The sequence below is a fragment of the Cryptococcus depauperatus genome, chromosome 1, assembly GCF_001720195.1.
Source record: "Cryptococcus depauperatus CBS 7841 chromosome 1, complete sequence".
Lineage (NCBI taxonomy): Eukaryota > Fungi > Basidiomycota > Tremellomycetes > Tremellales > Cryptococcaceae > Cryptococcus > Cryptococcus depauperatus.
The window spans coordinates 664,422-689,651 of NC_089468.1; the positions used below are offsets into that span (position 1 = coordinate 664,422).

General features: G+C 45.7%; 9 protein-coding genes across 9 annotated transcripts; 3 read left to right on the forward strand and 6 right to left on the reverse strand.

Annotated features, from left to right (window-relative positions):
- Positions 1-287: 287 nt before the first annotated feature.
- L203_100266 (uncharacterized protein) lies at positions 288-1,687 on the forward strand (the record flags this gene model as incomplete). Its single annotated transcript, XM_066209728.1, has 9 exons — positions 288-302; positions 352-388; positions 435-485; positions 533-562; positions 615-850; positions 895-917; positions 970-1,093; positions 1,158-1,316; positions 1,373-1,687. The coding sequence occupies 9 exons, from the start codon at positions 288-290 to the stop codon at positions 1,685-1,687; spliced, it is 990 nt and encodes a 329-aa protein (XP_066065825.1).
- Positions 1,688-1,791: 104 nt separating this feature from the next.
- On the reverse strand, positions 1,792-4,188 carry L203_100267 (uncharacterized protein; the record flags this gene model as incomplete). The annotated part of the gene is made up of 3 exons (XM_066209729.1): positions 1,792-3,574; positions 3,646-4,088; positions 4,144-4,188. 3 exons carry the CDS (start codon positions 4,186-4,188, stop codon positions 1,792-1,794), a joined length of 2,271 nt encoding a protein of 756 aa, XP_066065826.1.
- A 330-nt stretch (positions 4,189-4,518) lies between these two features.
- On the forward strand, positions 4,519-6,208 carry L203_100268 (uncharacterized protein; the record flags this gene model as incomplete). The annotated part of the gene is made up of 7 exons (XM_066209730.1): positions 4,519-4,665; positions 4,724-4,842; positions 4,895-5,160; positions 5,212-5,272; positions 5,326-5,656; positions 5,703-5,992; positions 6,046-6,208. 7 exons carry the CDS (start codon positions 4,519-4,521, stop codon positions 6,206-6,208), a joined length of 1,377 nt encoding a protein of 458 aa, XP_066065827.1.
- A 659-nt stretch (positions 6,209-6,867) lies between these two features.
- Positions 6,868-8,040, forward strand: L203_100269 (uncharacterized protein; the record flags this gene model as incomplete). Its single annotated transcript, XM_066209731.1, has 5 exons — positions 6,868-6,928; positions 6,978-7,072; positions 7,125-7,198; positions 7,252-7,912; positions 7,963-8,040. 5 exons carry the CDS (start codon positions 6,868-6,870, stop codon positions 8,038-8,040), a joined length of 969 nt encoding a protein of 322 aa, XP_066065828.1.
- Positions 8,041-8,405: 365 nt separating this feature from the next.
- L203_100270 (uncharacterized protein) lies at positions 8,406-13,038 on the reverse strand (the record flags this gene model as incomplete). Its single annotated transcript, XM_066209732.1, has 5 exons — positions 8,406-8,483; positions 8,534-9,052; positions 9,101-11,304; positions 11,351-11,656; positions 11,706-13,038. The coding sequence occupies 5 exons, from the start codon at positions 13,036-13,038 to the stop codon at positions 8,406-8,408; spliced, it is 4,440 nt and encodes a 1,479-aa protein (XP_066065829.1).
- Positions 13,039-15,723: 2,685 nt separating this feature from the next.
- L203_100271 (uncharacterized protein) lies at positions 15,724-16,139 on the reverse strand (the record flags this gene model as incomplete). Its single annotated transcript, XM_066209733.1, has 3 exons — positions 15,724-15,770; positions 15,815-16,065; positions 16,114-16,139. The coding sequence occupies 3 exons, from the start codon at positions 16,137-16,139 to the stop codon at positions 15,724-15,726; spliced, it is 324 nt and encodes a 107-aa protein (XP_066065830.1).
- Positions 16,140-16,425: 286 nt separating this feature from the next.
- Positions 16,426-19,206, reverse strand: L203_100272 (uncharacterized protein; the record flags this gene model as incomplete). Its single annotated transcript, XM_066209734.1, has 11 exons — positions 16,426-17,136; positions 17,185-17,310; positions 17,359-17,433; positions 17,484-17,571; positions 17,624-17,711; positions 17,754-17,836; positions 17,885-17,954; positions 18,003-18,064; positions 18,116-18,243; positions 18,290-19,101; positions 19,149-19,206. 11 exons carry the CDS (start codon positions 19,204-19,206, stop codon positions 16,426-16,428), a joined length of 2,301 nt encoding a protein of 766 aa, XP_066065831.1.
- A 278-nt stretch (positions 19,207-19,484) lies between these two features.
- On the reverse strand, positions 19,485-19,978 carry L203_100273 (uncharacterized protein; the record flags this gene model as incomplete). Its single annotated transcript, XM_066209735.1, has 5 exons — positions 19,485-19,499; positions 19,544-19,556; positions 19,606-19,643; positions 19,695-19,770; positions 19,872-19,978. The coding sequence occupies 5 exons, from the start codon at positions 19,976-19,978 to the stop codon at positions 19,485-19,487; spliced, it is 249 nt and encodes an 82-aa protein (XP_066065832.1).
- A 1,109-nt stretch (positions 19,979-21,087) lies between these two features.
- On the reverse strand, positions 21,088-25,049 carry L203_100274 (uncharacterized protein; the record flags this gene model as incomplete). The annotated part of the gene is made up of 17 exons (XM_066209736.1): positions 21,088-21,500; positions 21,565-21,641; positions 21,685-21,844; positions 21,898-21,977; positions 22,033-22,151; positions 22,207-22,311; positions 22,365-22,643; positions 22,693-23,374; positions 23,425-23,548; positions 23,603-23,946; positions 23,995-24,459; positions 24,530-24,644; positions 24,694-24,794; positions 24,843-24,872; positions 24,920-24,935; positions 24,983-25,000; positions 25,046-25,049. The coding sequence occupies 17 exons, from the start codon at positions 25,047-25,049 to the stop codon at positions 21,088-21,090; spliced, it is 3,132 nt and encodes a 1,043-aa protein (XP_066065833.1).
- Positions 25,050-25,230: the final 181 nt, after the last annotated feature.

Sequence of the window (25,230 nt, forward strand, 5' to 3'; positions counted from 1 at the left end):
GTCTTGCATAGAAAAGAGTATTGGAAGAGAAATCTATCTATCATTCAACCTTATCCATCCATGTCCCCTCTCTTAATCCCTCGGCGTTCCAGAGTGTGGCGATGTGGAGGGCTTGCACTTACATTAAGAAAGTATGAAAATGTTCTATAGCCACAAGTAAATTGGCCGCAAAATAATCAACATTTAATTACATTTACATGTTTTCAAGACAGCTCAAATTTATTGCAAGTCCTGTCTATCTCCGTTCTGCTTTTTTTTTCATGTCTTCAAGTTCAATCACTAAGAGGATGAAGTCCACAAAGGTTGGTTGGGAGAAAAATAGTAAAACCAAGCATGTTGATCCATGGACAGATTATTGGCACCCATTCGGGCACATTTCATTGCGATGGTATGTCGTGAGCGCATGAAAGCTTTTGTACTGAATCAGATGATAGAGGCTCTTGCAGTGTTCATGCTCAGACTCACGGAGCGGTATAAAGATGCCGGTATATTTTTTCGCTGCGGATGAAGAATGTATGTTGATCATGGACAGAGTTGGTTCGTAGCCGGGATCCTGCTAAGCGTGAGCTTTAATTATACTACATTAAGCGCACTATGCTGATCACAAACTCTAGTTGAGCCTCTTGACATTGTTGTGGACGTTGGTGGTGTTTATGATCCTGATACAAACCGTTACGACCACCATCAGCGGGGCTTTACAGAGGTTTTTGGCCATGGCGGGTTCAATCGCACCAAGTTGAGCTCCGCTGGTCTTGTGTACAAACATTTTGGAAAGGAAATCATTGCCAATAGGTTGAATGTTCCTATTGAGGATGAAAAAGTCGAGACGTTGTGGTTGCAGCTCTACTCGGTATGTCTCTCTAGCTCACATGAGCGTAACTGACATTACCCCAGGAACTGATTGAGTCCATTGACGGGTGGGTTCAAGTTTATGCAAGTATGACGAATCTGAGTTTGGCCGTGTCTTAGTATCGATAATGGTATCAACATCGCTCCCAGTCCTCTTGCCTACGCTCAGCGGACAGATCTTTCGGCCCGTGTGAAACGCATCAATCCTAATTGGAATGAAACTGCCACTGATGATGATTATGATGTACGCTGAAATTTCAAAATTATTTGAGACTGCTGCTGTAACTGGTAGCTGATTTCATGGCTAGAGAAAGTTTGAAATGGCCTCAGCAATCACTGGCGAGGAATTTCTCTCTCAACTCGACTATTTTGCTCTTGCTTGGTTGCCCGCTCGAGACATTGTAAAGGCTGCCTTGGAGAAGCGGACAGAGGTCCATCCTAGCGGCGCCATTGCCGTGTTTGAAAAGGTGATTTTTTCGTCCTCTTCGCATGCTGGGTCGCGTGATTTAATAACTACAATTAGGCTTCTCCGTGGAAAGACCATCTGTTCAACTTGGAACCTACTCTGTCGCAGACCTCTTCCCCAGTATTATACGTTCTCTACCCCGAAAACGATGCCCCTGGTGGCAAATGGCGCATCCAATGTGTGCCCGAATCTCCTGACTCTTTTGTCAATCGGAAATCCTTGCCTGAACCGTGGAGGGGTATGAGAGACGAAAAGCTTTCCGAAGTATCTGGTATTCCTGGAGGTGTCTTTGTTCATGCAAGTGGCTTTATCGGTGGAAATACAACATACGAGGGCGCTTTAGAAATGGCTCAAAAGGCGTTCGAGGCATAAACTTGCGGACCTAGAGGGTTTTTTCTAGAGAAAGTAAAAAATGCATCATTTAGGCAACATCATATTTCATACAACTAGGTATATGTATTATATATTATGGAACTTTATTTTCTACCGTGAACCACTACATATCCTCTGGTAGTCTCACCTTTGTCGATTCTCCAGCCAGCTTTGTCCAACCTACTTGTCACTGCTGGGCCAATGATTGTCCTATTTCCCACAGAATGTCTTCCAGCGCCAACAATAATCACCAAATATCCATTCTCTCCCTTGTTAGCTGTCCAACCTTCAGCACGTCGTACTTTTTCATCTTTCCACCACCTGTCTGCTGCACCCTCCGCAACAGCGACAGCTTCATGCACTGTCAAATGATGTAGGTCAATCACGCGACTTCTGTTTTGTTCTCGCCCAGGTCGAGTAGGTGAAACTTCCAATTGTGAGGCGATGACCAGCTCTGCAGCTTTGATTTCCAAGGCTCTAATTCTTTCTCCAGCTTCTCGTGCTTCTCGGGCATAATGGCCTGCAATAGCCCTTTTTATGGCTCTGCTTCCAGCAAAGCTCCTCCCTGCAGCCCGTATGGCGGCTTCTTTTCGTACTCGCTCGATTTGTACCTGGCGAAAGTAATCTTCTACGGAGAGTTTCGCCCTCATTCGCCCCTGTTCATTTGACGTAGTATTCCCATCGCCGTAAAGCGACCCAGGTGTTTTATCATGTGGTGTAATACCCCGTTTGTAAGCTGGTATATTATCTGCTAAAGGGTGTTGAGACTTTGCATGTTTAGTAACGCGTTTCTTAACCGTCTTCCAATTGGTCAAATGGGAATCGTTGGTTCGATGGATAATCATTCCGGGCGATGAACTTGCAGTTCCAAAGTCATCAGTCGCATTTGCGACATTACTGGCCTTGGCACCTGGTATGACGCGTGGGGGCTTTTGCTCTTCTTCAGTCTGTATTGGTTTGGTTGGACGTATAACCGGCCCAGGAAGACTCGATGCGAGTTTGGGTTTGGACCATCCGCCGTCCGCTTCGTCAAAGGCTGAAACTGCTGGTGACATTTGGGATTCATAGCTCTCGCAAGGGGATGATCCATTCTGAGGCTTGCTTAGATTCTCAAGAAGGTCCATGAGGCTCATGGCGGTAACCCCATCCCCTCCGGCAATTTTGATGCACACTTCAAGGTCTTGAGACTTCCGACGTTCATCCTTTGAGGTATGCCAGACATTGTTTGGACTCTTAAGAAATACACCGTATAAGTCTTCAAGCAGTACTTGACTATCATCGCCGTCGGCATTACTTGGACAGGTTGATATTCGTTTGGAAGCAGAAATAGACATGAGGCTAGCCTTGACCGCGTGATAAAGAGATGGATATTTCAAGTCGCTAAGAAAAATCGTAAAGTAGGAGGCGGAGTGTGACGGGACAAGTTCACTGAGGTATGTGGCAAGGGACGAAACAACAGAAATCTGTTGTTCTTTCAAAATCGATGGTTTCGTAGACGGGGAGTGAAGAACAGAATCTTGGGTAGATACAGCGTAAAGCTGACCAAAATTGGCATCTGAATAGGCAGATGTGTATGCCGCCCCACGTTGGAGAGTATCAACCAGAGGGATTGCTTCGATGCCTTGGTTTCTTTTGAGACGCTTAGAACGAATCGTTGCAATCTCAGGCGGTGCCCAATTATCAGGCTTTTTGACAAGCTCTTCCTTAGGTCTCTCTAGTACGACATCCTGATTGACGATTTTATTCCCTATCTGTTCTTCCGCATCACTTTTTGGCCAGTCATCCCTATGCTCCATATCGCGTATCAACTCAAGAGATAACAGATGGTCTATAGTCGCTTGTAAACTTGATTCCGAAGTAAGCGCATCGCGGATTGTATCATGTGGTCTAGTCATTGTGATAAAAGCCAGCCATATCATCAATAACGATTTTCCCCTCCAAGTCACTTAAAGGCTTACGATGCAGGAAAGAGAGTTTTTAGAAACTCAAGTTCATCCGTGAACCCCATATCACTTCCGACATCACTCAGAGTGTCTCTATCCGTACTATCTCTGCTCTGGCTTTTGCTCCCAAGCTTCGAAACGGCTGCCGACTTGTTACTTCTCTTTGATTTGCTACTGCTAGCATGGGTATTTGAGCTTGCACTTGTAGTCGCTGCACTTTGCTCATTCGGAGCTATATTAATCCCCTGGAGGCTTTCATTTATTTCCTCTAATCCACTGTGGCCAGATACAACTTCATCCAAAGGGTTACGTCGAGATTCTTCAATGTCAGGGACTGTAGTTGCTTCCAAGATTCCCAAATTATCTCTGATAACATCTAAACTTTGGGCAAGTGCATTAGCTGGATAGTCTGAAACAATAGCAGCAATCAGAGAAGAGTCTACAAGCGGATACTCAGCCTGTATTGTGCCCAAATCTAAGCAGTATTCATTCACATTTATATACTTGACTTACCGAGAGGACAAGAACAAGAGATGCAGGGTCAACCTCCTCGTTCATAGTATCGTATTCAAGCAAATAGCTTAGGTTATGCAGGACGTTTGTGTTGGATCAAGGCAGTCTGCTGAATCTTCTTGAAATACTTCATGGTTTAAAGCTGAAATAATTCTCAACAAAAAGTCATCTTATAAACAATTTTAAGTTGAATAAAGAAAAGAAATAAAAGAAAAAAAAAAAACAGAAAACCCGTAGCAGTTAAAAGTCCCCCGTAACTGATTCTTCTCTTCAGTCACGTGATTTTAATTTAATTCTGAAAAAGAAAAAGAAAAAGTTGCCAGTTATTTCTTATATACATTGCTTAAGAGAATTCTTGAAAAAGGAACATTCACTATGCCCAGAGCGACAAAGACCAGCAAATCTAGACATGGCCCTCTTCATGTTGAGCTGGATGCTGATGAACAACTACGGAAATTCGGACGGGTTTCAAAGCCTGGAAAGAGAAAAAGTAAGAAAGGTGAAGAAGAGGAGAATGAGCCTGTAAGATCATTTACATACCAAAATCTTTCCAATTGTGCTCACGTTTCATGGTTGAAAGAAAGCTGAAGGTGCGAGAATGTCAAAAAAGATCTTGGAGCTTGCCAGAGACCAACAAGAAGAAATTGCTAGAGAATTAGGAGAGACCAATGATTGGGATGATGAGGACGAGCCTGAAGCGTCGGTGCAAGCTGTGCGAACTCAAAAAATACATATGGCTAACAACCTGCAGCTCGGAGCGTCCGAGAGATATTGCTCAGATACCTTCTGACGACGAAGATGATGAAGAGTTTTCTGACGGAGAAATCTCTGGAGAAGAATATGCCGAACTTCAGATTGATCCCGAGGACCATGCGACACTAGATGCGCTGAACCGAGGAAATGGGTTGGGCTTAGCCAGCGGAGAAGAGGAGGATAACGGTGAAGTAAGAACTTTGGCAGATGTCATTTTCAGTAAAATGGAAGGTGGTGCTGTTAGTAAAGGTGTAGAAGATGAATGTAAGTCAAGTTGCACTATGACGAATAAAGAAATCTTATCATGTTGTTCAGATGAGGGACCGCCTGATCCCAGAAAAGGCCTGAATCCCAAAGTCATTGAAGTATACACCAAGTACGCCAGACTGAATGTTGAGACGTCGTCCTCTACTGACTTGCTTTCACAAGGGTTGGGTACCTTCTTTCCCGTTACAAGTCTGGCCCTCTTCCCAAAGCCCTCAAGATCCTCCCCTCAATCCCTAATTGGGCCCAATTAGTAGCCTTGACAAACCCCACGGAATGGACACCTCACGCCACTTTTGCTTGCACCCGTATCTTTGTCTCTAATCTCAAGCCTACCGAAGTCCGAGTGTTTTTGGAAGGCATTTTACTAGACAAATGTAGAGAAAACATGAGACTAAATCATGGAAAATTGAACGTTCATCTATATGAGGCGTTGAAAAAGGGGCTATATAAGCCTGCCGCATTTTTTAAAGGGATCTTGTTTCCTCTCTGTGCAGTACGTACACTCATTTCTCGCCATTACTTGCACTCATTTCAGTTAGACTGGTTGTTCCTTGAAGGAGGCCGCCATCTTTGCTTCAGTTATCGCCAAAGTATCCGTCCCTGTCCTGCACTCTGCCGCCGCCCTGCTTCGTCTTGCATCCATGGATTATGCCGGACCTAATTCACTCTTCATCCGTATCCTTCTTGACAAAAAATATGCCTTGCCATACAAAGTCGTTGATGCTTTGGTGTTTCACTTTATCAGACTAGCCAACTCGTCTAGAAGCAAGGACGGGGAAGACAAACTACCCGTTTTGTGGCATCAGAGTTTACTCGTTTTCGTACAACGGTAAGCCAAACCAGTCCATCAAGCTCGTCAGATCTTGCTTACATACTTTATAGGTATGCCTCTGACTTGACGCCTGACCAGAAAGACGCTTTGCTAGATGTGATTCGTGTTCGACCACATCCGACTATCAGCCAGGAAATTAGGAGAGAGATTGTAAACTCTGTCGAACGAGGCGCTCCCAGACCGGAAGATGGAGCAGATGTTCAGATGCATTAGACAGCTATGAGGCTCCCTGTATGTATGATATGCTATATCTGATTCATATTCACAGTTGTCCACGCCTCTTTCATGGGCTCAAACAGTCTGGACATACACCCACCGTAAGAGCAAACACTTAGTTTCTAGCCACTCGTCTCTGATATTTTTTTTTGCTGATTTTGACCTGCCAAGTGTGACGAACCTTCAGAACAGATAAGCAGAGCGCTAGAGACAAATGCAGCCATTCTAGCAACTACATATCTACAGTATTGTCCTATATGCGCTTCGCTCTCCAAGAATAAATCCCTTTTTCAATCTCCATCTGACTCTATATCTGTAACAGAGCTTGTCATTCACCCCAGCCATAATGCTCGTACATGGTAAGTATAGAGCCAAGGGTGTATACCAGATGTTTATGCCTAATAGTTATTATTGGCTAACAATTAAATTTTTAATCACAGCTTGTAATGGATTACGTTACAAAGATGGAGCAACTATATTTTACGGCGGGTTTATTCCGGTCACTCGGCTCATCGGACCGGTCCAGTTACCGAATGGAATGAAGATATATAAAGCTCATTGATTTGTAACAAATTCCTAGTCTTTCTTTTTCTTTTTCATTCCTCTGTATATACTTGTCAGAAACTGACCAAGAAAGACATTTTCAATTGATAGCCATGTCTCTGCCAACTTCTTTCAAGCTCAACATTGGCACTTCCATCCCTGCTATTGGTCTCGGTAGGTGCTTCAGCAGAAGCAAATGGCTGTGAATCTGACCGCAACCAAGGTACATGGCAGGCGAAACCAGGAGAAGTTCGACAAGCTGTCGCTCATGCAATCAAAGTAGGCTATAGGCATATCGACGGCGCCTTCTGTTACCAGGTGAGTTTGGTCGTTGCTAGGTTTGACAGTGGTGCTGATACGGCTGCACCAGAACGAGAAAGAAGTCGGCCTTGGTATCAAGGACAGTGGAGTCCCTCGGACCGAGTTGTTTTTGACCTCCAAGGTGTAAGCCATGATAAACCTTGATTGACGGAGCTGCTTTTAACGTATGAGTTTAGCTGGTCATCCTTTCACGAACGTGTCGAGGAGTGTCTTGACACAACACTCAAAGACCTCCAGACTGACTATCTTGACCTCTACCTCGTCCACTGGCCAGTCCGTCTCGTTCCCAACGGAACCCATCCTCTTATTCCTGTCAAGTCCGACGGAACTCGTAACATCGACTGGGATTGGGACCAGGCAAAGACGTGGGCTCAGATGGAGGATGTGTTGAAGAAGGGCAAGGTCAAGGCTATCGGTCTCTCCAACGCCGGTATTCCAATCATTGAGCACATTATCAAGACCGGCACTGTAGTCCCCGCTGTGAACCAAGTCGAGCTTCACCCTTACAACCCTCAACACAATCTCTTGAAATACTGCAAGGAAAAGGGCATCCTTCTCGAGGCCTACTCTCCTCTCGGCTCGACTTCTTCCCCTCTGCACGAAGATGCTGACCTTGTTGCCATTGCCAAAAAGCATAATGTATCTTCTGCTGCCATCTTGATCTCTTACCAGATCAACAGAGGCGTCGTGGTCTTGCCTAAGAGTGTTACTCCATCACGCATCGAGAGCAACCTCAAGGCTATCAACCTGGACGAGGAAGATTTAGAAAAGCTCAACAAGCTTGCCGAGAATGGAAAGCAGACTCGGTTCAATACTCCTCCATGGCACTCTGACTTTGTGGGTCTTTCTGTTCTCAGTACTCCATTCTGTCTAACCAACCGCCGTAGGGTTTCCCAGATTGGTACGGCCCCGGTAACAGAGATGCTCCTGAAGGCACTCGACTTTTTGCTGGCAAGGCTGTTTAAAACATATTCTCCTTACCAAGTATAAGAATAAAATGCCTCGTCATATAGAAGCGCATGTAGAACAATCTCCAATGAATATAGTAGTAATCACAAACACAAAGTTGCAGAGATGCTGCCGAATCATGTACATGGCTGCATGACATTCAACCTTGTTCCGTACTATAGTCTTTTTGCGCCTACATGAAAAGCCATCTATGGTCTTCTGTCCTAATTACTATACAAGCCCAGACTATACCTATAAAAGAACGTATAAATACCCTTGTAATCGAAAAAATGACCATCAGATTGTGTTTTTAGATCGTAGATCCAATGTCTTGCCTAACGGAGATCATGCCCGCATGTAAATCTTTTCCCAACCTCCATTATCATCGTCTTGCGGTGTTGATCGCTCTGCACCATTGCACCGTACTTTCACGGGAAGTCCCCTTGAAATAATATATAGACTAGAGGTAAGTCAGCATGAAGTCCTTAGCTAAAGACAGTTGTAACCCACATTGTTATCTACGACTCTCAAAATGTTGCCGCTGGTCACTGACGCAGGCTCGTGCATCGTTCCCATCCTCAACACATTGAAAACATTCACTGACCCTTCCCAACCCTCACCCCTCTCTGTAGCCAAAACCATCATGTCTGAACACAAAATCAACATGACATCCTTTTCCACCGTTTCAGGCATGATGTAGTCCACAGGCACAACAGCCTTGCCAGGTGTAATAGTATGTTCACTGTCCTCGATGATGGTCTCGCACTCGGCAAAACTGGAAGCTTTTTTAACTATACGAGAAAGGGTAACAACCCCCTCCAGGATGAGTCGACGATGAGGCTGGACCAGTGGGGATCGGCCAGAGTTGACAAATCGTTTTTGCCAGTTGAGCAGGCGCAGCCGAGAGTCAGCATCGCGCTTTTCCTCATTCATGAGAGAAGCGAGACCAGCAATCTCAGTCAAAGAGTCATCAATAGTATCACGCAGTCCGTCCACTCGAGCAGGAGTGCACATAGCGAGTTCAGTGAGCTGTAAATCTTATCAGTACGCATGCTCAACGGGTATTCGACCACTCACAAGAAGTTTGTATCGAGGTATCCGCTGAATAGGTAATAAAAGATAACTCTCTAGGTTGATCTGGGAGTGAGTGGGATGTTCCTTGCACTTTTTCAAGAACGTTTTAACTCTTTTCCGTTGACTCGAGGTCATCTGTTGTCCCGAAGGAGGTGCGGCACCAGTAGAAGGTAATGAAATCGCACTCATTCCAACACTTATAGCCGCAGCAGAAATGCTGGGAGTTGAAGACTTTACAGAGAAAGATGGAGTTGAAGTACCAGAAGAGGACGTTGACCAAGTCTTCATCCGTGAGAGAGCGTTATCAAAGTTGGTAATATAGGTTGAGTACTGCTTCATGTATGCAATGTATGTTCGGAAGACTTCGCCTACTTCGTAGGCCGTCTCAGTACTAAGACTGCCTTCTTCGTCATCGCCTTCTTCAATAAGCTTCCTCAAAATTTTTTCCAGAGCTGGGAGGAAATTATCACGATGGATAGCAAGAATGCTTTCTACTCCACCAAAGACAATTTTCCTTTCCGAAACCGGTACGATGGTCTCAGCATTGTTCCTACTGAGAGGTTGGGTGGCCGGCCTCACATAAATGTTTACGAGTTCACCGAGGTTTCGGACATAGGTACGCTCAGTCTCCCAAATTTCCTTGATAATTTTGCTCCGCTTGCACTTGTCATTTCTGAACTTTTTGCCACTAGCCGAATGTTCTTTTTCGCTCAAATCAACAAAATCTCCAGATTCCTGTGAATATGTCTCCAGAGTCGGCCTCCTTGCTCTCCTGACTTCGGTAAAAGAATCTCTATTCGAAGACATGGGCGATCCTGGACGTTCTAACGGAGCAGAACAGTTTGCATAACTGCTGTCGACATTGCCGTTTGGTATCGTGGTAAATCCATCTTGGGACAAGACTGAGCGCCTAGAGAGGTCATAGAGGTCACGCAAGATCAATTTGATGGTGTCAAGACCTTTGGCATATCTCCTCTCGGATTCGGCGCCAACGACAGAAGATTCCATTAGCGATTGAGAAATAACTGATGGAGGATTAGTGGCCAAAGGTGTAGGTGCTTCGGTAGTCAAAATTGGGATATTTTCTGTGCTTGTGCCAGCAGCAAAGACTGATGTAGGGATCTGAACATTGATTGATGGAGGTCCGTCAATCGGCAAAAAGCTACGTCTTTTCCCTCGTACCATTGGTCCTCCTGTGGGGGGAGCTAGAGGCAATCCAACAGGCGGTGGGAGAGGGAGCCCGTAAACCGGCATGGTAAACGCAGCTGGCAAGCCTGCCACCTGTCCAAACTCTGATGAGTCCAGGTCTGCAATTCTCCTCGTGGGCAATGTAGCTGCGGACATTGAGCTAATCATATCAGGGCGAATAGTGACCGGTTGAATAGGGTCAGAATGTTGATGCTTCATAGGAGGAAGTGGGGGAAGGGTTTTAAGGTTGCTAGCAGCAGAGGCAGCAATAGCAGCAGTCTTGTCCTTGTCTGGTCGAAGTGACTTCATAGACATTTTACGAAGGAAACCCCATTTGCCAGATTTTGGAGCAAACCCGGAACCAAGGTTAGACATTCCGATAGTTTTGGATGCAGAAGGTTGTGGCTGCTCCCTGGGATAGTTACCCATGGCGCTAGTGGCCCGTTGACCTTCACTGGCTTCAAGATTGGCAAAATGTTCGACGGCATGGGAAGGAAAAACGAGGCTATCGGTAGGTTGGTTGTTAGAAGGTTGATTGAGGGATTTGAATAAAGCACCCGCTGAGCGCATTTTACGCAAACCTTTCGGTGTATGTGCTTCAAACACAGGCTCGGGAGAAGCAAGGCCATCCTCCGCTGCAGATGGAGGGGCCGAGTGAGGAAAGTCCTCTGCTATGGACCCCAAGGGAAGGTTGTGTGCTGACTGAGCAGCTGAGGGTGGGACATTTCCATTAGAGAAATCACTGATAGATGATGCGGCAGAATGTGAATGTTGTTGCGGAGTGCCAAAAGACATAGCTGAAACAGGTGTTCGAAGACCGTTGTTGATGGACAAATGTCGATGATGAGAATGTCTTTTGGGACCGACTGCAACACCTTGTGCAACGGACGGCCCTCCCAGGATGGGTGGCACAATCTGAGCCCATTCGGGCGTGAATGGGTTTCCGTCCACTTTGAGCGTCTCGAGCTGATTCAAAAGGCATAGCCAAGACGGCAGACCAACTAGCTTGTTACGTCGCACTGATTTCCCATAAGCACACAGACATTGTAAGCTCAAGATACTCACCACAAATAGTGTGCAAAGAATGCAGCATAGAAATCTCTGAAGGCAAAGTTGAGAGACCACATCCATCTGCCACCAAAACCCTCAATCCCACCAAATCTTCTAGTGAAGAGGGCAAAACTCTCAACGGATTATCAGATAAATTCAACTCTTCTAGTGACGCGCAATATCGCAAACTTTCTGGTGTTATGCATAGATTGTTGTTTGACAGGTCCAAAACTACCAATGAGGGGGCCAGTACCGATAAAAGGCGAGGCAAAAAATCGAGAATTTGTGAGCCACATGATGACAGCAAAAGGTGCGTTACGCCTGTCAAATATTAGAAAAAAGCTTTCGCGTCCCTTGCAGATAAACGTACCAGAAAGTGAACGAATGACATCGTCAGTCAAGGCAATGATCCCTCCCAATGCGTTAATCTTGTCCATATTCAACATCTTTCCCCTGCCTTCTTGAATCATCGCGATAGCCTCTGGTTCTGCAGCTTCTCGCTCATATGATAGAGTAAAGTTGTCGTACTCAAAATGATAGGCAGCATCAGGCAGAGGTATCCGACTTGAAGACGCGCCAGATAGGTCTGTCGATGTGGAAGCTGATGTGAAGGCAGAGGATGCTGAGTCACTTCTCAGCCGATTAGCGACTTCTTTTTTCCAAGGCCGAAGGGAAAAAGAGTGGGAAGGGGAAAGGGTGGGTCGACCGGTGTGAGGATAGTCGGCACTTGTAGGAGTTGGGTAATCCGTCGTGATGCCCAAACCTGCCGAATTGCTGTAGCTATCGGGCAACTGAGGAAGAGGCGGCGGACGTGAGTTGTACATTTGGTCGTAGGCATGGTAAGAGTACGCGCCAGAGCCGATAGACGATTCGGCAGACGAATACGTGTTAGACATGCTAGCACGCCCAACAGTCGAGCGCATACGAATCTTGGGTTCCGAGTCACTCTTTTTATCGCGTAGGTGCGACGCATAGCCATAGCTCATACTAATCGGCGGTGTACTTGTCGTAGACTCATGTGTGGACGTCGTCACAAAGCTCAATGTTGGCTCTTTGTCACACCCATTTTCCTCAGATTCAAAATCGGTGGCAGAGTATGCGTCCAAGTCTACATGTAATTGCTGGTCATGTCCGACTTGTTCAGAAAGCCTCTCGTCGCCACCCAGAGGCAACCCAGTATGGGGCGTAGGATCCGTGTATTTGCGATAAGGAGGACAGATAGGTTCCTCGTAGTCTTGGTATGCACTCAGTGGTCTGCGAGCAGGCCGCCTTGACCTTTTGATGGGCAACATCTCTTCAGCAAAATTGATTCTGGGCGAATCCGCATCTTCTGACTCCAGCACAGGGGGCGTAGGAGGGAAAACGGGCTGTTGAGCATAGTGCTGGGGTTGCCAATCTGATGGACCAGCCAGAGCCCCATCTTGCTCCTTTTCTGGCAGCATCGATGGATTGGACGCTTGAAAGTCCATGCTGCTTTGTCTTGTTGGTGTATGTACTGAAGGAGATGGTGTCGGTGGGAGAGGTGTTGGGAGAGCTGGCATGACGTCTGTGACGGGCAACGGGACGACAGAGGGCGGTGGCGAGCGACAAGTTGGTCGTGGACGGGGGGAAGAGACCGACAACACACGACATTGAGGTCCACATTCAGAATCAAAGCCACATATGGGAGGCATGAATGCCATTGTAGACAGGGTAGAGGCCATTATAGAAACCAAGGATAGCAAACAAATTCCACAATCAGCAAAAAGTCGAAAAGAGAAAAAAAATGAGAAACAAACATACGGCCAGAAATTCCAATCAAATAATAAAATATTAATAATAATAAAAATTAAATATAAAAAAACACACAATTCTACGGGTTTGAGGTGTCGTCAAGTGCTGGGGTGTGGCAGGGTTGGCGGTTCGTGCGTTCTCGTTTCGGTTACCCAATGGAAGCAAATTGCCGCGTGTTGGTCGCTGAGGAACCAGGGATCGGCAGCAAACTCGAGAACTTGTCTCAGTTGATTGAGAATGGGTCCGTGCGGGACGATGGATTTTCTTGATACTTTCAAAAAGTTGACAAAAAATGTATGAGAAAGAGGGCTGGCCTGCGAGGATCGATTAGCCAGCGGTTCTGGGGTATATACGTCATATTCCAGAACTAAAGGATGAAATGAATAGAATCCCTCTGAAGGCCGAATGGGCGGATCGGAAAGAAGGGATGAAGATGTTAGAGGCCATAAAAAGGGATTTGTCTGGAGGGTGTCTCTTTTCCCTACAACCCTTCCTATCCCCAGGGTCTTTCGGGTTTGAAAAAAAAAAAAAAAAAAAAAAAGGTAAAAAAAAGAAGATACTTACCCAAAGGAATCCTTCTCCTGGCGATGAGATGATATCACAGAGCAACCGGCTTTCGGTGATGATTGTTGATCGGTCTTTTTTAACCATGTATATGGACTATGTTTGCAAGTTGAATGGCAACACGGGCTCAACTCGGCGAGTGGTGTCGATCAAGAAGTGGTGGATGGATGGAGTGTGCGAAACGTGGTCGCGTCCAGTGGCCAAGCCTGTCTTGCTCTTTCGTCGTGTCTGGATTGACCAAGCGTTGCCGCTAGAATCAATCTGAAATCCAGTCGGACGGGTCGACGCGTGACGAGTGGCGAGACGGGTGTGCGCGTCAAGAGCTTGGGAAGACTGTTGAGCGTTGGCCGGGTATTGTTGACAGGCCGTTCTGCTGCAAGGTGTCGAGTCAAGAGAGAAACGTGATAGGTGGAAGATATCGAGAATACAGATATATTATAGAATGTTGAAGAATATGTAAAGATTGAAAAACGAAATGATAAAGTGACGTGAGAAACTGGTCAAATGGAAGAAACTAGAGGTGTTGAAGGTCAGTGCACTTCCGCCACATACGAAATTGTCTTGAGCAAATGCCGACGGGGTAGACAACAGCAAGCGTATAGAGATGTTTATAAATCAAAATGTTGTTTCCACAAGCCATTGTTGTCTTTTAACCGTAAAACATCCGCATCGTCTGTCTTTTTGTTTCCTTTTCTACCACTGACAGCTCTTAGGCGAGCCTTCTCGGTCATCCACAACTCAAAACTGTGGTTCAAACTAGGTCATCGTAGTTGGCATGACGTCTCGGACACTGCCAACGCAAGAGATATACCACATCTGATATGCTGTAGACATGCGCCGTCGGAGAAATCTTTCCTGGAACTTTGGCCTGGCCCATGTTCTTATTGGCAGGCAATGGGAATATTGCCAGACTGGGCGAGGGTGGCTCCAGTTTCGACCGTACCTGGTCTGGAGAAACATAATACAGAGCCAAATAGCAAGCGGCGTGGAGTGTACGCCAATTGAATGCAATTTGCATTCAACATTGGGAGATGTTTAGGAAGGCGGCGATCGCCGCCTTCATGTCCCTCAGCTCTGGATGACATCAAAATAGGGAAGCAACCCTGCTGGAGTCGAGACTTGGTTACTGGCACGAGTATGTAGAGCGCAGTGTAACGACTCAGTCATTCAGTCCCGAGAAGGAAGCAAAGGATAAACAGCGTACGTCTGCCAGCCTCAGACTCCACCTGTCACCTCTACAGCCAACGGCAGAGCGTCTTTTCGAGCTCAACTATCCTGATACTCTGTCCGCCTATCAAGATCTAACCATACCCGATTGTTTCCAACCAAGGGAATGATATGAACCAGAAACATCTCCAGTCAAAACGAGCCCATACTCACCAGTACAACGAGATTTGAAAAAGGTCAATTCTACGCGCGTCTCCTGCGCGGTACGATAAATAGCTTGTTGAAAAGCACTTGTGAAACGAACGAGTTGCGTGACCGGACGACCGGATAAGCGTGGTGGGTTGTACTTGTCGACTGGCGAAAGAGTGAAAGAGAAAAGAAAAAGAGAAAAAGAGTCAGAGTCGTCTGTGAATATGCATCTCTACATCTTGTTTTGGTTCTCAAGGAATGCGGTGCAGGCCGTCGTTGCTGCCACTACACAAGTCTTTCTGTATAGGAGGTAGCTTGTAGCCATATTCTAAAACATTACTCTTTCTACGTCTTGTTTGTGTATGCCACTTTGCCGCGGAGTTATCTCGGGGGAATCGCCGGGCGAACAAAAGTCTGGCCCAAATCTTCTTCTCACGCGCGTCAAGCCCATCGGTCCAGTCAACCGACACGAATGTCTGTGCGGACGTGTGACGGGAGTATCCGGATTTGTGAAACGCTGTGGGTCGTTTCAGACTAGTTGGTGTTTGTGAGGGGACGGGATCAAAATGTAGCATTACAAAATATCAAAACTATTATGTAATGCCATTTAGTATTGTAATTAGTAAAATTGGGATAATGCATATTCATTAGTAGCAAACAGACAGTAGCAATACTAGATTCTCTATAACCTTGGTTCAGCATGGGCTGCTAGACGTTCTCTTGGATAGCATGTATCGTGGATCTGACAATCATTTTTTGCTTCAACCCGATCAGGAAAAGACTCACTGTACCCGAGATATCTCCATCCTATCAGGTTGGTCACATTAACTCCTCCAGCGGCTCCCATATCGGTATCCATGGGTCCCCAAATCTGTGAGCGTCGTATTTTTGTCTTGGTCTTTTTGGCTTGTCGGCGAGGTTTGCATAGTTTTCTGTTCGCGGCAGAGCTGTCTGCAGTATTTGCTATGTCGAAATGCGGCGAATGGGATGAGAAGGACGATGGGAGTGGATGCAGGTCAGAGTCTTCATGGTAAGTGCTACTACGGATCAGTCAAAGTCACTTGGGATAAAAGTCAAGTGCGGACACGGTCATAGATGTGCAGCTGCCCATCCTGGCAGACTACGTCTTGTCCATTCGAGGCTGATAGATATGCAGCATCAAAAGTGACGCTCGTAAAAAGTTATCATCCTAAAAGTTGTCACAGTGTCAACTCTGCAGAGTGCGTTAGTCATCCTTTGAGGATCTCTCTTACACCACCTGCTATGCGATAAGCACATCTATTGTCCTTGTGCAATAGGCTAGACAAAAATCATGCATTGAGCAAAATGTTTGTGATGCCGGCTACTGCTGAAATGACATGAGACTGCTGTCCACAAAACTCACCACACAAAACTCTCTACTCCAACAGCCTCTCTCTCTCGTTTGGCTCCCCTGGCTCCCGTTCATCCCATTTGCCATCGGCTCCTATAAGCCCATGTGCATCCAATCCTAGCCTCTCTCGGACCCTTTGCACGGCTCGAGTCCAATCGGCCCTCCACACAAGGTAAGTAGATGATAGACAGGCATATACCAGTGCTGTACTCAACCCAATCCACAAACCGGATAATCCGAGCTTGATAGAGGGCGAAAAACACAGCCAGAATCCAAAAGGAAGACCGATCATATAATACGAGGTAAGGTTGATCAGAGCACCAGTCTTGTAAAGGCCAAGAGAACGCAGAATCGCTCCGGCAACAGTGGTGAGACCGTCTGTGATTTGAAAAAAACCAATAAAGGGCATGACGGACGCGACCAGTTTGACGACTTCTGGATCGCTGTTGAACAGATAAGCCCAGTTCTTTCGAAAGACGATGCAGATGAGACTGTTGATAATTGCAAGAGTGACACTTAGAGTTAAACAAGCCCTACTTGCCCACTTGGCTTCCCAACCTCGACCAGCCCCTAGAAGATTACCGACGCGGACGGCGGAAGCAATACCGAGACTCGCAGGCACCTGAAAAAATGATGATGCTGTAGAGAGGAGCACTGATTGAGCAGCGAGGTGTGTTGGCCCAAGAAGGGAAGCTGCAAGTGCACATACTTCCCATGCCCACCACTCGGCCGACAGCTGATATACTAGTCAATAGGGTACCTACACGAGCACGAAAAGACTCACCATGATGGTGCCAGCAAAACCCAGCGAGGTGATAGTACCGAGCTTAGAAAAAGCATGTTTGAAGCTGATTGGATGGTAAGCCTCTTCATGGCCGTAAAGCAGTGCCCAAGTGCCAGAGATGAGGAACTGCCAGACATTTCAATATTTTGGTTTCCTCTGCGAAACTCAACTTACGACCAAGTTGTAACTTATTGCCGTAGCAAGAGCACCACCTGCAAAACCAAGTCGGAAAGAATCAGGGCCCCATACCTAGATGCAAAAGTTGAGTTTGGCCCACACAATCAGATGTATACACCTACGAAAAGCCAGTTCATAAACAGATTTATAGGAGCGACAAAAAACAAGGTGTAGGTTGGAACATGCATAAGATTTTGGGACTGAAGATACCTTTTATTTGTTAATGTTAGTACCAATCGAGAGAATAAAAAGTTCCGCTTACTTTCTCACCAAGACATTGCCGCCATAACCTGGGATGCCAAGAGACAGCCACCTCAAATAAAGACCTGCGCGAAAAGATACCTCGACGTCTGCCGAGAATCAGCCTCAGTACGGCTAGCATACAAACATACCTTGGCCAAGAACGATAAGGACTGGGGTAACGTTCCACCAAAATAAAAACATTGGGATCATGGAAAAACTCATCACCACAAATCTACATATGACGTTAGCGAGGATTCATAAGCAAATTAGAAATACCTACGCTCGCTGAGTCCAGAGACCGACTCGAGACGGATCAGACGAGGTCCAGGCGGCTGGCAACAGAGTATCCACTATCATCAAATTAGCTGACAACTAACTGGGGAACCAATGAAACGGACAGGAAGTTCCAAGGCCCTGTAATGTTGAATAGCACGAAACGGCAGCCGTCATAGATGCCAAACTATGCGCACAAGGTCAGATGCCGCCATTCTCTAGGCACAGTAAGTCTTACGAAGAAGCCGCCAAGTCGATGGTTCCCAAATGACCAATAGATACGACCGAAGCAAGCACTAATGACCACTCTGCAACTTGCGTAAAGAATATCGGCAAAGTTGTACGTAAGATGATTGGAAACTCAGCCTATATCCCAAGTCAGACTGATTAATAATGAACAAACGATACTTGCCCTCAAAGCCTTGGGCCAATCCCTTGCTTCAGTACCGTCGTCAGTTAGAGGCAGTTCCAGATCCACGGCGTCAAGTTCTTCAACAGGATCAAAATCAATAGCGACCGCATCACCGGCTCTACCACCATTAAGGACTACATCTGCATTGGCCAGAATGCCTCGAACGAGGTCGTCGCCTTCATCGTCAGAGGAATCGCCTGCTGCTCGGACAGCTGCACTAGGTTTGCGATAATGATGTGACTGGGCCGAATGATGGGAAGAAACCCTAGAGAGGGAATGAGATCCGCGTGGACGACCGTGTTGAGTGGCAATCGATTCATCCTCAGAAGAGTCATCTTGTTCAGATCTGAGTTGGTCGTTCTTGTTGCGAACATGAGCCGTAGATTTTGGCTGACTGCCTTCTCCATCAAAGGTTTTGGAAGACTTTGTTTGTTTAGAGTGGTCATAAGGCCCCAGAAAGGCGCTTGTAGCGCCATACGACCTCCTCCTATGCCGCGAGCCTCTCTTTGCCTGGTCTTGCGCCAAAAGCCCAGCACGCTCATGATGCTCATTTTGGTTGTCGTCTTCATCTTGAAAAACAAGAGGATCTTCATGCGATACCTCTTGGATGGTATCAACCGTTGGCCGATGTCCATGGACGGCTGATAGTCTATGACGCGAGTAATTGGCAGCCACTTCACCTGCCTGAAGGTGAGACTTCACTGAGGACAAACTATGGCGTCTCTTCTGGGAGCGCTCTGAATCCGAATGACCACCTAGCTGCTGATGACTCTTTGAACGGTGGATAAGACTCTCCAGGTTTGAGTGCACGGCTATACGGGAATCAGCCGGGTGTAGTGATATCGTGCAGTATACTCACCGTACGGAGAAGTAGAGAGAGAAGATGAGATGGTGGTCGAATGAGGATAGTTGGACATGCCTTATGTAAATAGATAAATAAATAAAAACAAGAATGGAAAGAAAAAGAGATATAAAAAAATGATTCAGTCTAAATATTATCAAAAGGGTGTAAGGATCGGGACACCCGCCAACTCGAAAAAGTGCAAGATTAGTATATTGCGGCAAAACAGTTATACGACGAAAATGCATACGGGGCATATACAACATCTTCCCTTTGCACTATACATGCCAAAACCTACACCCTATAGACCAACAGTTTACAGATAAACCGGATAGGAGGTGTATTACAAGGCATCTACGTTTTGTTTTTCTGGGAAATATTAGCCAGCGTCCCAGTTCCAAACTCATATTTACGGGGTTTTCAGGACTGCATAGTCATCAGCATCATCTTCCTTAGTGCATAGACATCAGCTTACGCGTCTTTCCAAGCGGCAGCAACTTTTTTAAAGTTTTCCTAGGGAACATTCGTCAGATCGCAAGAGGATTCCGCTTGACGGATATTCACCTTGTGTTCGATAGTCTTGCCAGACTGCTCCTGCTCCTTCTTCAGCTTGGCAAGCTGCACCTTCATAAAGACATTACTTTGGTGAGGTTAGCACAGCCCTTTTCAAAACAAAAAAGAGATGCTACGCGCCCATCCACAACAGCGGATGGCGTTATCAGCAAGCATCAGACGACTTACTAGGCAGAGGGTTGTCCAGACCTCTTCTTGCCGCCGGTCTTTGCTATTTTGCAGATGAAAAGACGAACCGTACAGAATCGATGGCAATACAGTAACGAGATTCGCATCCGTCAGCTTCAACTATTCCAGAGAGCACTCCAAGTCGCATCCATCCATCAAAACACATCCGACATCCCGCTCAAGAGGAAATGACAAACCTTTAGCTATAGAAATCGACCCAAGTACCACACGTCAGCGCCCGACGTATTTAACTCGCAGTACGTGTCGAGGACACAAAAGTGTCGCTCCAAAGTACCAAACAGACTCACGAGCCATTTTGTACTATCGAAAATTGATGCTGAGAGCAAGAAACGCGAAAAGCAGTTATAGGTGTATAGATGCGAAATAGAAAAAAAAGAGAAAATTTCGCGGGTCGGCGGGGAAGAAGGGAGTTTGGGGCCAGTTTATATGACAAGAACGCGTTGGATCAATGTCACGTGATTTGAGTCTTGTTTATTCATTTATCTCGACAGTCTTTCAGGCACGTTCTATTTATCCACATTCGTCATACAAAAACAAAATAATGAATGAAAGTTGAATACAAAGAAATGTAATAGATATTTATCTGGATGATTAGAAAATTGGAGAGTGTTCTAGGAGGATTAGAAAAACAAGAATGTGTTTACCAACCATCTTTTGAGGATTGTATGTGAATTTAGGCATCTCATTCAAAGTCATTCTTGATCCAAAAACGAGAAAATCGATTATACAATGTGATTTTGAATACAATATTTATAATTAGTTGGATAATGGTATTTTGAATGAATTAAGAAATGTAAAGGCAGAATTTACTCTTGCCTATTGGTTGTAAGCTGTTTTGTTAGAAATCAAGGTTGTTATCTGCGAACGCAGTGGTTAGAAATTGGTCTATAGCACAAAGCACATCAGCTGGAGCAAATACTACTGCTACTGTATTGTGCATACATGAAATGAAGAGTTTGATGTTTTAATCGCTTGCATATCATATGAATAGATACAAAAGATTATCCTCTCAGTCATTATCATAGGGTCTTGAATTCGCCTTGCCAAGCTACGTCATAACTGTTAATCCCATATGTTACCACTGCCAAAGTATCAAGAAAGAATTATGGCGACAAGAGTATTTGTATTCAGCACGGAATGACACTATATATAGTACAAAATATATTATATCTCTGCTTCCATCTTCGTTCCATTTCTAATCCTTACTCCCAATCTTTCTCAGCCCTCCAAGAATTTTCTTCCTTCCTGGACTGCCAGACCTGATGTTCATTCCCGAGTTTGGGTTCATACTTGCCACTGCACCTCCTATGCCCACAAATCCCGAGTTACTCGCTATACCTCTTTTTGGATTCGAAGATGACGCGCCGGATGGTCGTCCTGTACCTACGTCCGTGCCAGCTTGCCTTTGACTTGGATTTCCGATCGTTTTCTTTTTTGTCGCTAAGCCTGATTTCCCTGCGACACTGAGAGCGGCTGTGTTTGGGGCCGAAGTGGATGGATATGTTTGCGAAGGGGAGGGATAGTGAATGGAAGCGGTAGTGGACTTCAAGTCGGTAGATTGAAGCTGACCGCAGGCTTTCTCATGGCGGTTTTGAACATTGCGAAAGTCTGCACAGTTCATGTAGCGTTTAGTTATTGATTAGCTTAAACCAAAGAGCGCAAGAAGACGTACGAGAAAGTAATTCCTGCCATCTAATCTCTTCTTTTCCTATTTTTGACCTTGTTGCTCCAAAAGTTGTCGTTGAAGTCCTGTCTACTGTCAACACATATAACCTGTTGTCATGCCATTTACGTTTTACTGGTGGCTGGAACATAGCCGGATGACTGAACAACTTGTAATCGAGCTCTAAGGGAGATGAATGCGGTGCTTTGTGGGAGAATCATGAGTAGCCCGTAGAGGCACTTGGGAAGCCACGGATATTTGTCGGGTTCGAGAAGTTGTAATCGAAGGTCTATGGCAAATGTAGTCAGAAAGCAGAACGATATGAAAAGATGAATGACACACAGGTGAATACTGGTGATTCAATCAACATGACCAGCTTGTCAATTTGAACGAGTAAAGGAACAGTTAACTCTAGGTCCGCACTGTAACATCATCAAGTCAAACTGGAGTATTAAAAGACGATCCCAGTTATCTCACAAAATTTGTAATAAGTTAGACGCATGCTCATATGCTTGAGCCAGAAGGCATAAAGAAAAGGCTGCCACGGCATTATGGCACCAAGAACGATAAAGTGAAGAAAATAGCATTTGACCATCCTTTCACCCAGAAGTCAGTATTGTTTGTCGAATCAAATTAAAGATACATTCCCACCCTTGATTCGAGATTCTTGAGTCTACGTCGGAAATCACCAAGTTCAGGTGATGTAATCAAAATCATGTTCAGCTTGACCACCATCATACCAGCAAACTCAAGGTCCTATAGATATACTAAATCAGCGCAAGCCTCGGGGTCTATAGAACTTAACCCACATCGTCTTTTTCCAAGATCTCCGCGATAGTTCTGAATATCCTCTCGGCGTTTAGATGTAGACAAAGCTGTCTGATAATCAAGCTTCCTCTCTGCTCCAACAATCTCCTGTCTGTGCTAAACAGTTCAAGAACTTTGACCATGAAGGATGTAAAGTAGGCATCATCGGAAGAGGCAGATATCTGGGCGAGAAGCTGGAGATCATGCTTAACGACGTCTTCAGACGGGTCTGAGAGTGTTTTGAGGAGGGCCGGAAATGTGCCACTATCTCTTGCTAAAATCTATCACCAGTATCAGCGTAGGTCATAGAAGAGGAGGTCAATGTTTCACTTTATCAGGAGCTTTGAGATGCAACATTAAAAGCCATTCCAGAGCGGCTATTCTCGTCTCGGCATGGTCACTCAAGAATTGTTCTGTTAAAACATTCACCGTCTCCCTCACGTCAAATGGATCAGGATCTGTACTGTCCAGTCCCCGTTGGTCCAATGCTGAGGGAGATTGCTGCGTAGGACCTGCAGTAGCGAGAGCATATGTTGTATTTACTTGTTGAGGGGAATTTATAGGGGGAGATTCAGGGCGCGTTCGAAGAACCTTGGCAGTTGGTGGATTTGAGTGTAGCAGTGAATCCATCGCGGTAGGGGTGTTGGCTTCAGAAGGCAGTGGAAGAGCTACAGAGACAGACTGACGAGATTTATGACCTTGCAAGTTTGATGGGGGCTGTGACGAGCTGTTCTTTTCTTGCTTTGCCCCTGATGCATCGAGTGGATCATACACTGCAGCAGACGGTGACTTTGCTGTTTCTATCGTCTCTGATGGAAAGTCTTTTTTGATGGGCGCTAATGGTATGGCCGTTATAGCCAGGGTTGATGAAAGGGAGCCTGCTGTAGACGGAGCAGAGTTGGCTGGGATTATGGTAATTGGTCGATTAGGACGTTGGAATTGGAGGGTTATTGATTGAATGACATGGTAGAGACTTGAATTGGTATCATAAGCTGCAAGCTTAATTTGAGGGCTATATCAAGAGTTAATATGGAAGATGTGAAAAGCTAAGAGCGAGCTTACTGAGGAGAGGCAAGGTTAGGTAAGATGGCTGGAACAATTTGAGGCGTGAAGGCGACGACTGTACTCTGGGCAAACTCTAGGAAGTTCAGGAGCCAATCCATAGCTGTGGATTGCACCAGCTCGTCTTGTATGATTGTCAACGCAGAAACTACAACTCATAATAATAGAAAAGACACACCGTCATACTGTAGATTATGGATCAAAATTTCCACAATGGCCGCATGATCCACGAAAACTCCTTGTCCTGGCACCCAAGCCCCCGATCCCTCGCCTTCCCATTCATGTTCATCATCGTCGACTCTGGATTCAGAAGCACTTTCGTCATCGTCTTCATCGCTGACAGCAGACTCATTCCTCAGTTCTCTCCGTCTAGGGCGTCCTTTACCTTGCTCTGCCTCTGCTTGCTTTTCTTGCACTTGTTTCTCTTGTACTTGTGCAATGTATTTAATCTCGCGCAGAAACTCGGCAAGAACATTTTCGGCTGCCAACCGTACATCGACATTACCGTCTGCCAGATATTTCCTAGACTGTTTCAGATGAAGATACAACAACCAAAAATGATTCACTCACAAGAGACCATCTAAAAACTCTGGAAGCCATGCAACGAGTTCCAAATCAGGGATAGAGTTGAGAACCATCAGCCAAGAGACAAGGTGCATCCTGGTGAATGGTGAAATGACATATATCCTTTCCGAAAGAAGAGGAATAAACCTTTCCAGCGAGAACGCCCTCTTATCCTCATAAAACCCTTGATCTTCTGACGCTTCAAGACTCTCATCAGCTTCCCTTGTGTGAAGACCTGAACCAACAAATCTCTCTTTTTCATCCAGCCTTGGTGGTGGAAGGTTGGGATTGCGGTTATCAGGGTAGATGGACACATAGTGAGGGGCAGATTCTGCAACTATATCCTTCATAAGGCGGTCAAGGAGCTCTGCGCCATTCTTAACAGACATTTCAGAGTCTGAAGACAGTTTGGAGAGTGCATCAAAGATCTCGTTAAAGTGTACGAGAATCTCGCCTTTGCTCACTTTGGCTCTGAAATGTAGTCAACAATTGACACTCAACGGACACATACATGTTGTAAAAGCTCTCGCAGGCGTGATACCTTAACCGGCTTTCTGGGTCTTGAAAACATGCTAGCACATTGGGAATTATTCTCCCCAGATATGGAGCAACGTCTTGTCCCAAGGCGATCGCAGTGGCAGCAAGTCCGATAAGTCCTATCCCTACATGAACACCCCAACCACGGCAGCGGATACCTTGACCGACCTCCGTTGCGAGTATGAAGTGCTCCATTGTTTGAGCTGAGCATCCCACATAACTGATCTATAATAGCAGATATCTTGGCTGGGTCGGATGCAAGCACTTGCCTGGCCTCTATCAGCTCTGTCCACGACACTTTGTCCTACTTTTCCAACTCAAGTGCTGCAACCTTGCGTCTGTCATAACTTGTGGCAGCGTCAGCGTCAGTCACGAAAGTATATACATGGCTCACATCTTATCATTGAGGTCTGGTAACAAGACGGTCAGTAAAGTCGTCATACTCGTCTCTACTCACTTCTCTGTATCGCCGGATCTATCTCTGAGTCAGTACAACATTCGTGCCATGCATGCGACTTACCCATTTCGAAGCGTACGTTGGCGCTTTATAAACGCTATGAAAAGTAAAAAACAACAATTGTTGCTATTATTGATTTCTTTTTGGCGCGCAATCCGGAAAGTGATTTCTCGGATTTGTTTCAATTCTTTTCACAACTTGCTTTTTCTTTTTCTCTTTTCCAAATTCAACTTATGCGGTATCTTTGC